Source organism: Grus americana, chromosome 4 (assembly GCF_028858705.1).
Source record: "Grus americana isolate bGruAme1 chromosome 4, bGruAme1.mat, whole genome shotgun sequence".
Taxonomy (NCBI): Eukaryota; Metazoa; Chordata; class Aves; order Gruiformes; family Gruidae; genus Grus; species Grus americana.
In genome coordinates this window covers 59,279,641-59,294,181 of record NC_072855.1, presented here as the reverse complement: position 1 = coordinate 59,294,181, position 14,541 = coordinate 59,279,641, and the positions used below count along the sequence as shown (strand labels likewise).

At 40.4% G+C, this 14,541-nt stretch overlaps 1 protein-coding gene across 3 annotated transcripts in view; it reads right to left on the bottom strand.

Annotated features, from left to right (window-relative positions):
- Positions 1-14,131, bottom strand: part of UBA6 (ubiquitin like modifier activating enzyme 6) — a 32,895-nt gene extending 18,764 nt beyond the window's left edge. The window contains exons 1-13 of one of the 3 annotated variants that reach the window (XM_054824737.1): positions 14,010-14,131; positions 13,580-13,716; positions 11,211-11,273; positions 9,664-9,758; positions 8,840-8,868; positions 7,941-8,035; positions 7,302-7,413; positions 6,105-6,185; positions 5,449-5,571; positions 3,468-3,591; positions 2,117-2,220; positions 1,263-1,325; positions 124-200 (exon numbers count right to left, since the gene is read on the bottom strand). In XM_054824737.1, the coding sequence (XP_054680712.1) occupies positions 124-200; positions 1,263-1,325; positions 2,117-2,220; positions 3,468-3,591; positions 5,449-5,571; positions 6,105-6,185; positions 7,302-7,413; positions 7,941-8,035; positions 8,840-8,868; positions 9,664-9,758; positions 11,211-11,251 (944 nt within the window). In that variant the 5' untranslated portion in view covers positions 11,252-11,273; positions 13,580-13,716; positions 14,010-14,131. Of the gene's footprint in view, positions 1-123; positions 201-1,262; positions 1,326-2,116; positions 2,221-3,467; positions 3,592-5,448; positions 5,572-6,104; positions 6,186-7,301; positions 7,414-7,940; positions 8,036-8,839; positions 8,869-9,663; positions 9,759-11,210; positions 11,274-13,579; positions 13,717-13,882 lie in introns of all 3 variants that reach the window. The other 2 variants (XM_054824738.1, XM_054824739.1) reach the window with 2 other exon arrangements.
- Between the last annotated feature and the right edge of the window lie 410 nt (positions 14,132-14,541).

Sequence of the window (14,541 nt, the reverse complement as noted above, 5' to 3'; positions counted from 1 at the left end):
TCAACCTTTGATTTAACTCATCCTATTAATAAATTTTGAATTGACTAAATCATAACCATGTCAAACACCTTCATCTGCGACAGTGTGATTCAAAGCTTAGCAAACACAAAACTGCTGCATTACCCAATGTTTGGTCCGCGACCAAAGTTCTCCTGGAAGCGGTTCAAGGCAAGCATGGCAACGTGGATCTGCAAAGGTGCCTGTGAAGACAACAGTAGCTGTTGATGAGTTATAAAGTCAAGAAAATGGAAAGAAAAAAAAAGCAACTATTTGAACTCTTCTGTTAACATTTTACTTCCTTGTCTCTGAACCACACGACTCCAAAAAAGTTTTTAAATAGCTTTAAAAAGTGAATTTGAAATACCTTACACTAACATTTTTACAAAGTGGGATTATGAGGTATGACTCGGTAGTAATGCGATACCCTTCACACACATTGAGCACCCACTTCAACTAAGTCCAACTAAAAAGTCCCCAAAAGAATTTAATGCTGAAATTGGAAAAATGCAGTAATCTTCTTTAACTAGACACTAGAATGCACTGCATTTTGCCAAACATCAATAGCAAAGCCCAGCATTAAGGGTCAAAATTAGAAAACCTGAACAGGTAAGTCAGTTCTTACATTATCAAACAAAAAGTCATTAGATCAACATTTTTTAGGTTAAGATTTTAATGAGCCCAAGACTTACATGCCTTGCATGTCCATAATACTTAACTAAAATTGTGTTAGAGGCAAATACTGCTAGCTTCCTCACAGGGTTTTGTTGTGGTTTGGTTTGTTTTTTTTTTTTTTAAAAACAAACACCTCTGAATCATTTTTTCAAACGAAAAAAAATATTCTTACATTGTTAACTCCAGTTTCCAACCAACCAATGATCACCTTTTTCTGATTATCCTAGCTTTGATGCCATTTTTATCAACCAAACATTGGTAAATACAGGAAAAATCGTTGTGTCACTTGCAAAATTTACACTCCCATGAATTAAAGACTTATCATACACCAAGATTTTAAACAGCAGAGGTGGTTGAGCTATGCATTTACAATATACTCGGTGCAAATCATGGATAACAAGCCACTACAGTGATCTAAACCATACTGTATATGACCACACAAACTGATGCATCACTTATTTCATACTTTAAACTCATATTTAACTACTACAGAATAGAGTTCAGAAATTATATTGTTCTACACATAAAGCTGCAGATTATATTCCATGTAGTTTTAACATTAAAACACTTACGCCCAAATCCCCACATACCTCAGGCTTGCTAAAATCCGCAACAAGGCATAATGGGTTTGTTATCTGCTTCTCCAACCGTTCCTGGAAAAACAGAATTCATGAGAACAACACACACACTTAAGAACACAACAGTCACTCCTACCTGACAAATCAATACTCTTCATGGAGAGATTAAGAACTAAATATCCTCTGTTACTAGCACTACTATTACTCTCTCTGTTATTAATGCCACAAAAGATGCATAAAATAATAATCTACTGCAAGTTTTGTCAATCAAAAATAGTCAGAGATGTTTCACATCCTAGTGGCAAGACCCATCTCTTAAACTGCTCTGAGGTTGGTTACCAGAGATTTTATAGGCAGCTGGCTGCTTGCTTGTAGAACTTCCCCACTCAGGAAGAACAGGAAGCTACTGCTTCACAGAGACAAGATACCAAGCTGTGCATTCTCATATCAGAAGCAGCTGGTCCTTACTCCCAGCTCTTTAGAAGACTGTTTGAAGGCAGACATGGTTCTACTTTCTGCGGGCCCAAAAAGGCACACAGCACCATGTAGTTTGCAACTCCTCTTACAGAAACTCGCGCAACTGTCTTCTCAGAAGGCCCCCAAGAAACCACATATTCATGGACCTTCATGGAGTGGCCAGCACTACAGGGATAGGCTGCCCATAATTTTTTTTTTCCTCTACACTGGCAGGTAACTTCAAAATATTTCCTAATCTCTATGGTGTAGTACATCACTATCACTATTCTTACCAAATATAATTAGTGCAAACCCAAATCACAGGTAACCAAATGATACATCTGCTGAACTCTGCTTCCAGTGCTCAGACCATTAAAACTCAAGAATCTGGTTACGTCAAGCACACTCACAAAGTAAAACATCTTGGGTGTCTTCACTTGGACAGCTATGCCTCCATGTAAGTAAGGCTCCATATCTGATGTATCACCAATGCTGAAGGAATAAGGTGACACCACTGAAGAGAGAAGAGAATAAACAGTGACTAATAATTAAAATTGTCAGTGGATACTACAATTCTGTACACAGTAAAGTGGAGTTTTGCCGATGCTTTTTACCCTGTGATTTTGTAGCGTGCAACCTTGCTTTGAAAGCATAAACACAGCTGATCCTCCTAACAGGACTGCCCCCTCTGCCAGTTTCTAGGCTAAAGTATTAGTTTCACGTGATCTGTTATAAGCTTTTTGAAGTGGCAGCAGATTTAACAAGAATTCTGATGACCACAGCTCTGTAACAAAACTGAAATCACTCTCAGTTTTATTTAGACTGTGCACAGCAGTATCCAGTATATTGCTCAGAGTAGGATTTTAGCCCCGTGACTAGAACAACAGGCAATCAAAAAGGGCAGCTGGAGCATTTAAGTCACGTCTTTCATACCATCTGGAGCACCATTCAGATAAAGCAAGATGGCACAAAAACTGTTAATTCATGGAAAACTGAAACCAAAAGCTGGGCCATGATTAAGAGGAAGGAACCAAACACAGTATTAGCATTAATCACAGCATCAGCACTAGCAAAACAAAAGGGTTCAGAGACAACAGACTCAACCACATGTTTCAAGGCTACTGTTTTTGTATCAGACCACAAAACAGTTACAAACAACACCCACCCACCAGCTCTCTCTTCTGCTCCAGACAAAAACAGACATTCAGACCTGGGAATGGGGCAGTTCCCCAGCATCCAAAAGGAACCAAGTAGTATGCCTTGAGACATGCATGATGTAGACCAAAGCAGGGCCAACATAAATCATGAGAGTCACTTCAAAAGCATGCTTAGAAACAGCATGATGTCAATGCATCCCCGTACACTTAAACTGTCACTCAAAAAACTACAAGGCAAACAGTGACATACAAACTGGTGTTAATGCAGTCCAAAACCATGACAGAAGCACAGGCATTACAGGACCCTCCAAAAAACAAAGCAGTTTCATCGGCAAACTAACGACGGTAACCTCAGAGGCTGCCAACTAGTTTCCACTAGCTTAGAGTTTCCACTGGTCCTTAAGCGGCAAGATGAGTTTGGAAAAAACTTTACTAAATGGAAATGGAGTCAAGACAACACTTTGCACCAGAAAGCAATTTTTTTGTGCAAGCTCACTGGAGGCCTGCACAACCCAGCACTCCTCTGATCACAGTAACTAACACTACAGTGAGCTAAAACAGGCCAAAAAATAAACACTTTGCAAATGAGTCAGCAACAGTTTACCTGTTATTTGGTGTGTGGATCCATTTAAGCATGACATTCCATTAACTTCCCGGAAGGTTAAAAACTGTCCTGTTTCAAGCCTGTGTGGATGATTTTCAAGGCAAGTGACAATACCAGGATTTGACTGAAAGCAAAAATGGCAAAGTTAGCAAGGAGGAAATTGTCTTGTGTAAAGGAGTCATGCTTTATCGTAGACACATAGCTTTTTGCCTATTCAAACTGCAGCCTCTAACACTTTTAGCATCTCAGTTCTGCCATAACATAACAAGGGAGTTACCTACGAGAACTTTTTCAGTCATTTTCAGTTTGTCTTTTCTAACACAGACACTCATTTTTACCTTTTACAGCTCTCAGCATGTTAACAAACTGCATGTTAGTTCTTAGCAGTCAAATTCATTGTTCTGTTCTGAAGTAGCAGCCAATTTATCAACTTTTTCCAAACAAAAAATAGACTATATGTTCAAAGAAATTTTCACAGACATTAAGAAATAAAGTCTTGTGAATGGTCCTTATTACTCCATGCTTCCTTTCCATCTGATCTCCTTAAAAAGGACAGGCCAAACTTATTCCTGAAAGCTAGGAAGCTTACAAAGCTGGACATCCTTAAATACAGGAAAGCCACAGCTTCAAGCAGATCCCAAACAAGCAGGCTTACACTTGCAGGATTCTCAGACAACATCTCATCCTATTACAGGATGTCATGCCAACCTCCCATGCACACAGAGGTCTCTCTGCAGTCCGAGGACAGCTCATGAAGACCTTGTGGTACAGCTCAGGCTGTAATATAGTGGATTTGCAAGCAAGCCTAGCCTGTAACATCTCCTGCCATCCCTTTCTGAGCTCCAAATATTAGTAAGATTTCAGTTAAGTAGCATAAAATGTAATTACAGTGGACTACATTCTCTGTGGCGTGGAGAATGGCAAATGAGTCGACCAGAAAAAAATTCTTCTCTGATTTTAGGGACAAAATGCCACCTCGACCCTGTCCACAGGACAGGAATAGTCACTTGATGGTGGTTTTGGTATTGAGTTGTAATTCTGGTCAGTTTTACGCTTCAGAGAGTGGAAATAAGATACAACTAAACTCAAGTATCAGATTATGAATCACAGGAGATATATATATACAGGTATATATTAATTCCTTGACTTGGCAGGCAATCAGCACAAGCCATGAAACATAACTTTGTACTCTTTTATGTAATTAAAGACAACAATCAAGTCATCCATTCCCTTTTAAAGATACCAAAGAACAGGCTACCTAAATCACCAAATCACGAGCTTTAATTCAGACCAAACCCAACTTGCTATACTATCCCCTTCTAGTTTGATTATTATTACATCTAGACTGGAGATAGAACAAAAGACTTGCTATTGGATGAGTAAGGTTATAGTCTAGACTACGAGTTGAGAGAAGAAGCTAAAGCCGTTTCCATTTATAAATAACAACAATACAAGATCAAATGGACATCCCCTCTAACATTCTGCACTGAAAGCATTAGCAATAATATTCTCTTCTTGTCACGTCTGCTTTGGTAGGTTAAAACAAATGCTTTTTTTTTTTTTTTTTTAAAATAGGCTGTCAATCCCCTTGATCATTCCAGCAGTCCTCCTCTATATGTGCTGCAGTTTCTCATAAAAAATGGCTATTTTCATGCCTGTTTCAGGGCTTCCTTAGAACACTTAACCCATTCCCGCTCCAAGGCTATGTTCTCTCTCTACATCTCCTCATTTCTTTCTCAAAAAAGACTCAATTACATTGTAAGTAATGACCAGGAGGCATCAGTATGCTCTACAATGTTAGCATGTTATCACTGGTTTTGATCGAGACAGAAGAATGAAGTAAGTTTGTTTGCCTCTGCTACGCTGCCAATTTTCAACTGCTTAGCAGGCTGCCGAAGTGAAACACTCTGCTTGGTCACACAGTCAATAACGAGTCATTATAAAAAAAAATTAAAGCAGCACAATGACTTCTATCCCTTACTTGTGTTATATTTGAAATGAAGATCTCCTTTGGCTCCTCTCCTGTTGTATCCAGTACTTCAAATTCATCACCGAAGTCACAAAACAAACGTGAACATATTCCATATACATCTGCACTGATGAACTACAAGAGAAAGTAAAAGTCATCAGTACCCCTAAAACAGCACAAGCCTAAGGAATGACCTCTCACATTCAACCTTGTGCAAGGCTAGCAGGTTTAACTTCTATGGTGGAAACCTGTCATGTGCACCCAGGCCACTGACTATAGCGCAGCAGTCATGACAGCCTGGAACCAGCATGAGCATTTCAGAACCCCTACACAAAAATCCAGGAAGCACACCAATACGCAGTAATATACTGCCATTTCTACTACTGTTACATTCAGTCTCAGCGTGTTCTTTCAGAACAATTATGAGTTAACAGTGAAAACTATATCTTTAACAGAACTAATTTTTTTTTTTCTTTTAGAACCAAGCTATGGTTATCTGGGCTGGCAGCCAGATAACACCAGACACACGTAGAGAGTAGCAGCACCATACTCCCAAAACTCATACTGCTCCATCAACATGCTATCTGTCTCCATCTCTGGATAAAACATGTTGGAGGTCCAGAATGCTTACTGTATGGATCATTCATGTGTTTAATTTTTTCTTTTACCTTAATAGGTGGCTGCTGAGCATGACAAAAGTCATTAATCTTCTTCTGCAGCAACAGACTTACTTCAGTCAATATGACACACTGTGAACAAGAACAGAAATAAATATAAGACACCAAAAGCAATTAACATCTTCAGGCTATGGAAAAAGTAGTACTAACATTAACTAACAGTAAGTTACTCAGGTGTCCTGATTCCTTTCCCCCACACATAATAGTGAAAGCAGTCTTGAGTCAGTTTTCTCATTACACGTTAGAGCAGATAGGTTACTGCTCCACAAGTTCTGGAAACAAGATGAGCAAGAGCAGGAACAGCAAATTCTCACTCTATTTCTCTTTTTTTTTTTTTCCCCAGCAGCTGTGAAACTCAAAAGCTAATTAGAATACTTAGAAATACAGTTATGGATCATCTCAGCAAAAATGTAGATCCTGAATTTTAAGACTGAAGTTCGCAAAACAAACACAAATGATACTTATCAGTGCAACACCAAGAAGTCTGCACAAGCTTCAAGTATTTGTGCTCATCAAATTGCAGACATACAATTTCTGCAAGCATCTTTTAAAGTCTAGGATAGTATTGGGTTACGAAGCATATGCACCATGTCCCATTCAGTTATATATGGCTTATTATAGCTGGGACATTCAGAAACTTGGTAAGCTTGGGTATAACCGCTGGCCACGCAGTAAAAGTGCCCAACTCAGACTGAGCCATGCACACAGGCAGGACAGCTGACTGAACAACTGAAAACATCCTCATTCCACCACAGAGGAGTTTATGTTTCATTAGATACACACACACGTTACCTTTCTAATTACATAGCCTGAGTTTCTACTGCCTGAAATAGAGCACACAAAAATACATGTAGAACATCTGTGATATGTAGCTGCAAAAAACCAGTCACAGCTTCACCTTTGAACAAAAAAAATATTGTATGGCAATCTCACTTAGCTATTTATTGTCATAGTAAATTCCATAATAAGTGTCATAAGAAAGTGCTAGGAACACAAAACCAATTTCAACCTTGAAAAAGACAAGCACAACCATTTCATTAGTCCAAATACAAGAACGACTTCTTTCTTTATATCATCTCAAAATGTACTTTAAAGTTTGTTTTCATTTTATCTACTTATATAAAAAAAAAATCCAGGTTGTTAGCTCTGAGCAAAATACCACATACAACTGCTTTAAGAGTGACATACCTGGTACTGCATTAGAAAAGACAGGTCTGTGGTTTCATCTAGTGGTGCAGTTGACGCTTCTACGTGGACATATGGATTGAGTTCTGCAATACGATGAAGTGTGGCCTCAGCCCTGAAAGAACAGAAACTGGCAAGTTTTTTATGTATCTACAAAATTGTATTTCAATACAGAGTTTCATACCACACATGCCCTACAAGAGTCCCTCAGGAAGTCTCCTGGCAACAATCACCAGCTCATTTATTCACACTTAAATTCCTAACAGGTCTGAGGAAAACAGCTCTGTCCAACATACAACAGGACTCACTGATGGCCTAGTGTCATGGCTGTTTTCTAGTCTCCAACAGGTGCCTGAAAAAGCGCAAGGAAGAAATGTACCCTGGCCCCCACTATTACATTTACATTACAAGCTCCCAACTGTGGCAAGTTAAATATTTGACTCAGACAGAACTCCAGTCCCAACCTAGACTTCCCCTAATACCTGAGCACTATACTCAAAGCCAGTAGCTCCAGAGAAATGGTTTAACAAGTATTTGATATGTATTAGCAGCTCTTGGACAATGAACTGTTATTTTTGCCGCTGATGAAACTGTAACTCCTAGTCAAGTTCAGTCCTCCCTCACTTCAAAGACTTCACCAACCTGTTTCTTTGACTGGTAATATCGTCTTCATGGATGAAGAAGTTGATCCCCAAATCCCATTTTGTGCACTGCTTGGTGTCATGAACTGTAAGAGCCTAAGAAAGTTCAGTAAAAAGCATTTACTGGAAGAAGCATATGTGGTCATAGCACCCCAAAGTATGGATTAAGCCCCACCATAAAATGCTGGAGGACTAGTACTGCAGAAGATTTAGTTGTGTCATGTATAAGAAAAAGCTCCTCCAACTTACATTCCAAGAGAACTCCTACTGTTTGAGAAACAGAAACGCATCCACAATACACATTTCATTAAGCATTTTCCTCCCACCTTGCAATAATGAGAGCATTTAAATACTGAGGATGATTTTTGCCACACCGCGATTAATGGGCAAATGCAATCTGTAAATTAATGGACTCCCAAAATTATAAACGATTTTTTTTTAATTGGAATCAAGAGTTTTAAAAGGCTTCTCTCTAATAAAATTAATCCCAGCAGCATAAAAGCAGTTGCTTGATTAAAACACCCAACCATTCTAACATTTACACAAAAGGCTTCTGACAGATGACAGAATAGGATGACATATTTTGAATAGTTTGGCTTTTGAGTTTATACCACTCCATTTAGGAAAGGCCACTTTGTACAAAAGCATTCAATGTCTGATCAGCTGCAGGCGAAAATATTACATGAGGTATTTCAGAGTGCAGTGGACATTAACGTGAGACTCAGACCATACCACTAGAACATCCAGATATTTAAGGACCTGGGAGTGAAAACTTTTAATAGTTTTGCAATCCTTCTACTGAAAGACAGTTTCAGAAACTTAAGATTAGCTGGCTAGTAGTGTTGTCCCTTCTTCTCCTGCTCACCCAAGAATACCCAACAACAGAACTGTTTTACATACCTTTACCCCAGCCAGAATTATATTTTTGGCTGAAAAAAAAAAAAAAAAAAAAGAGAGAGGCACTGTTGTAGATTTCTTGCAAATCTGTAATTTAATAGTTATGTGGGTGGACAATAACAGTATGCCATTGCTAAGAACTTCACAGCTTAAGGGTTTGTTCTCTTTTACATTTGGCTCAAGCATTCTACAGCACCACTGAAAGCAGAATAAAACGAGCAAGGTTAAAAAGGCTCTCTACATTTGTCATTTGTCAGCTGTTCATCCCACAAGCGTGATTACAGAGACAGTAATGACAATAAACTGCAAAACCCCATGACTCGGTTCTGGCATCTGGTGCGGAGTACCATTAAAGCCAACTGAAAGGGCAATAACCCAGGTAAGAACCAGTCAAGACAAGTCTTGCTCATAAAGAGTAAGGGAAATTGTTAACAAGTCTCTTGCACCAGGGCAGTTATGAATTTTTCACCAAACTGCATCTGTTCTCCTACCTATCACCCCCCCATTTCCTACGGGGGATAATTCGCGCTATAGCTGTTCCTGTGTTACATTCATTGATACTGATGCCTAAAGGAATAACTTGGATTATCCGCCCTCATGGAAGCACACTTTAAAGTAAAACGTGAAGTGTTCTAGTAAAAAGCTTACTAGAGAAAAGTCCAGGATCTTTCCTGCATCTGCTATGTTACATGTATGCATCATGCACATATAACTTCACTCAGGTACTTCAGACATGCTTATTACGCCTAAAATAAGCTTTACAAGTATTCTGGGACAGTATGTTTACATACACTTGTATCTGCTTAAATAAATGTTACTTAACTTACCAATCTCCACACCAAGACCACCTATACCACTCAGGAATACGTGGGACTGAGCCATCTTCTGCATTGCAGTGTCTCCAAGAACATACCTCTGGCGACTACAGCAAAGATAAATTCAGATCAAAACAAGGTACAACTGAAGTCAAGAGCATATGAAGGCAAGTCAAGAACTCCCACAGGTTTCCAAAAAAGTTCAAATATTTTCAGTTATTCTATCATCCCAGTTCTGCAGATAAGTGTGTGTCACTAGTGACACATGCACAGTTTATTTACCAGCCCTCCGTTCAACAAGCAACTGAGGACATAACATGCACATATCCGAACTGTATAGTGCTTTAGGAAGTGTATATCAAATGTAGTGTTTGCGCTCACTATCCAAATAGTGAGATACATTTAGTACAGAGCTTTTCAGTGCCAGGTTTTAGAAAAGAGAAATAAGTTTTAATTTTAAATTGGTGTAAAACCCATTTGGGATAGTAGGTTTTTGGAATTGTCTATTGAAGACACAAGCAAGCCAAAGAATTTCTCTGTTATCAGAAATCTTCAAACCAGAGGTTGCAGCAGCTTTTGTAGTCAGATCCTGAGCTCTGAAAGACTCTTAGTTTCCAACTATACAATTAAAATAAACCATTCTAAACATGACTTTTTCCACCAAGGAAAAGTATGACTTTCATAAAACTAGTGCCAAAGAGTAAAATGACACATACAACACAGGAAGCATTGCACTGAATTAAAAAGAAGCCTCGTTTGTTCAGCATACAGGTGATTTATTTTTCTTTAATATAAAAAAGCTTTTCATCCCACCACGTTTTTCCAGGGATAACATTCATTCCAGTACAAGCTCTCTGAATTATTGCCATGCCAAATGATCTCAAGCCATTCCCAGCTAACAAATTAAAACAAAAATAATAATAAAAAAATAAACAATTTTTTAAAAAAATCTAGCAAAAAACCCAAAATCCAACACCCTGAAGTCTGAGGATAGACAGAGAAGTATGGCAAAGACTGAGGAATAAATGAAATTACGAAGGAGATAAATTACATAATATTAAAAAGGAAGGCGAAAAGAAGGTGAAAGAAGATAAGACACAAGAAAGAGAGGAATATCTACTTTGTCAAAGGGGAATCAAGACAAAGGCAAAAAGAAAATCCATATTGCAAATAGGAGAAGTATTATTCCTGTCTTCCAAAAAGCACACATTATTGGTAGTATCGGACCTTTGTACAACTCCACAGTAATTACCTATGCCTTTTACTGGTCAGAAAACACCTCTTATAAAACCAATAAAAGAACAGTTTTACAGAAAAATGGATTGCATCTTCAATTCAACCAGTTCTCACTGCTAACCTTGCAAGAAGTGGGTTCTATTTCACTTGCTGAACACTTTGGGTTTTTTGCCTTACAGAAGGAGGGACATAGCAGCACAAGTACACACACCTTTACCTAATTGGCAGTAGAGTGTTTTCAAGCCTTGTCTTTCACATTACTGCATGTAAATTAAGTGTTGCTGAAAAGTCAAAAGCAGTGCTTAAAAATCAGATATTCTTACCTATACAAAGCATCATCAATTTCCATAGAGTCTGCCGCCATGATGCAATGCGATCTGTTTACACTAAAAGGGTTACAAAAAGGAAGAATCTGGTTACATTGGATGCAATTTCACAGCTGCCCCCCCCAATTCTTTAATTGAAGAACTGAAAAACGCAAAAAAGCAATGTTACATTGGAATCACTTTGAACATTAAGAAGCCTATAGAACACCACAGCATCTAGATAACTAAAAAGCACAGAAGCCAAAAGACAAGATCTCCCAAAACTTCAATAAATTATTTCAAAATACAGACACATCAATTTCCCCACTGAGGAGACACAAGCCTTACTTCTTGTATTTGTCACAGTTAGATTTATTAAAAGTCCAATTTAATTTTATATTAACAGCTCCAGGCCATTTAACTTGCATCTACCTAATTGGTGTTTTTTCTGAAGAGAAGATAGGAGATCCCTGAATGATGAGGAATAGTTATTTACGCTGCATTATTTCTATGTTAATTGAAAATCCTCAAGAAACAAGTTACTGTTTCAGCTAACTGAAGAAATCAATACCCAAACATATGAATTAATGCAACATTTAACTAAGACATCAAGTTAAACAGTTTGATAGAATTTTAAGAAAAAACAATTTGTGCTATTAAGGCCTTCAGTGATTAGCAAAGACTTTTTCGTTGTGAAGTTACCTTAGTGATAACTAACCACTAGGATTAAGAACAACCAGCCACTGGGCAGCTTCTTTCGTAGTTATGCAGGCTGGGAATTGGTGCTTCCTGGACCTGGCAGGTGACTGCCACCAAATACAGGACGAGCAAAATAGACCCCATGTTTGACCCAGAAGATCACTTCCCATCGCTACTAGGAAGGTACACATCTTATTTCAACTCCCTACAAACTGCCTTGGAAATTAGACATGGCTGACAACTCTTTCTCCTAAGAGACTGAAAAGTAAAGGCACAAACATACTAAGGAGTTTTTTCTCTGAGAGCACAGATATACCGTAAAACGACTTTCAAGGCAATCCTGCCCAAAGGTTAACTCCTATTTACTGTTCAGATGGTTCTGGCAAACATTTTAACATTTCTGAAGCGCGGCACCTGCAGCCTGTCACAACTTGGAGACTACAACATTCTGACCTGAAATTTGTCCTTTTGATTTTTTAGGCTGAATTGGAAAGTGCAGAAGTAGTGCATAAGTAGCGCAGCAAGGGACAGAGTTACATTGAAAGCAGGCCACAAATCTCACCACTTAACCTCTTCCACAGTGTGGATACTAACTCCAACACGTAAGCTAGCACACAAGACCATCAACATGAGGCACCTCCATCGCAATCTACTCCACAAGTCACTTCAGTGTGCCCTCACACAACAAGGGCTGAAGACAAGCAATGCCAATGTTACTAGATCATCCTAGGACCCAGATCTCAAGCCACACAGCAACACACCTCATCTGAGAGTCACAGGCTTCAGTCCCTGCTTAGGTATAAATCTTCATTTCAGCCACTGCCTGAGACATAAGACTGGAATTTCCCCTCAAAGCAAGCCAGCACCACCCCATAACGGCCCAGAGCAACCACCCCCAAGCTGTTCTGCTCCTCCATGATCACCCTCCACAAACAGCACAAGCACTCAGGACAGCCCAATATAAACAGATTGCGGTACTAAGGTGAGGAAAGGTGATCCACCCCTGGATAAAAACACCCAGCTTCCTCTGCTGTGGTTGCTGACAGCCATCTCTATCGGTGTGCCCTCCCAAACAGCCTTTTATAAACAATGAGGATTTGCAATTAACCCACAAAAGAACCTTCTCCACCTGTATCACACAGACCCGTTTTACAGTGACTCTTCCAGTATATTTATCAATTCCCAGTTCTCCTCCAGCATTTTCCGTTACAGCACTGAGCTACTGCCAGCGTACCTGTCAGGTATGGCAAAATACCTCATTCCAAAAGAGGACTCAGTAGTATTCTTGTCAAGTGGCTCTAGGACACAGTTTTGATAATGTATTCCCACATCCAAGTTATATTTCTCATTTTAGTTCAACCGTTAAAGAATCTGTCTCAAATAAAAGCATGTAATATGGGGAAGGGCAGGGAAAGCCATTCTAACATGATGTCCTGGTTCTTACCAGATGCTCAACCTTTATACACTCACCTGCTTCCTTTCAAAAGCCAACACTATCCTGTTTAATGCCAGGCTTCTATTGAACTGTGTAAGTAATGCCTTTCATTTTTTAAAGCCTCAGCTGCTTGTGGGACATAAGTCAGGGACAAACTGGGAAGCTACATGTTACCAAGAAGGACTAAGATGCTCTGAAGAGCAGCAAAGGCACAGGAGCTGCAGCAGCAGGCCAGTTTCACAGTGTTTCTTACCTCTAAGTCAGCGCAGGCTGAAGCAGTATTAATTACTTGCTGTTCAGCAGGCTGGGATGGCGGGGAGGCCTGGATTCATCCCACCTACCCAGGGTTTCCAGAGGCGGATCCCAGTCAACGCAGGCTCCCTGTTCAGTCTGCGAAGAGAGAGAAAGAACACGCTCAGATTCACTGTTAACTGCCCAGCCGGGCTAACGGGGGGAAACGACACCTGGATCTCCAGGCGGAACAGAGACAGCCGACCGGTCTCGAAAGCAACCCGATCCGAGTCCCAGCAAAGCCAGACCGGCTGCAGCCCCGTACCTCGACGCCCCGGCTCTCGGAGAGCTGGGAATCGCCACCCGGCGGGCCAGCCTACCCCGCACTCGCCGCCTCCCCGCAGCCTGCCTCAGGTGCCCCAACTCCTCGGCTCGCTGCCGCCCGCCCTCACCACCGCGGCGGCCTGGCGTTGCGATGAAGGCCTGAGCGCTGCCGGCGGCGACGGGCGAAGAGGCAGGAAGGGGGTGGGAAACGGCAGTGCCGGTGCCGCGGCGCTTCCCCGCCTGCGCCGACATGAGGGGCCGGGCTAAGGCGGGAGAAGGCGGGCCGCCCTAGCTGGGTGCGACATGGCGGCGAGTAGGGCAAGCTTTTTTAGTGCCCAACGGGAGACAAGCCATTAGAAAAACCCCCACTTTCTGCCCAAAAAGTAACGCACCGTGTTGTTAAAACAAAAAAAAAAAAAAATTCCCCGTTAGGTTAAAGCGTTACCGGTTTAGACGATCGAGAGTGGTTCTTGAGCCCTGCTCCTGAGGTAACTGTCTCCACATCTGCGCAGGAGAGCACCAGCAAAATGTCGCCTACCTCAAAAACAGGCAAAACTTCACTGAATGGGGCTAGTGAGCAAAGTTGTGAAATGCTAGAGAGCGTCCAAGGCCGTAGAGGAGCACAGGTTTGGGAAAAAGTGGTCAAAACCAACGTACAAC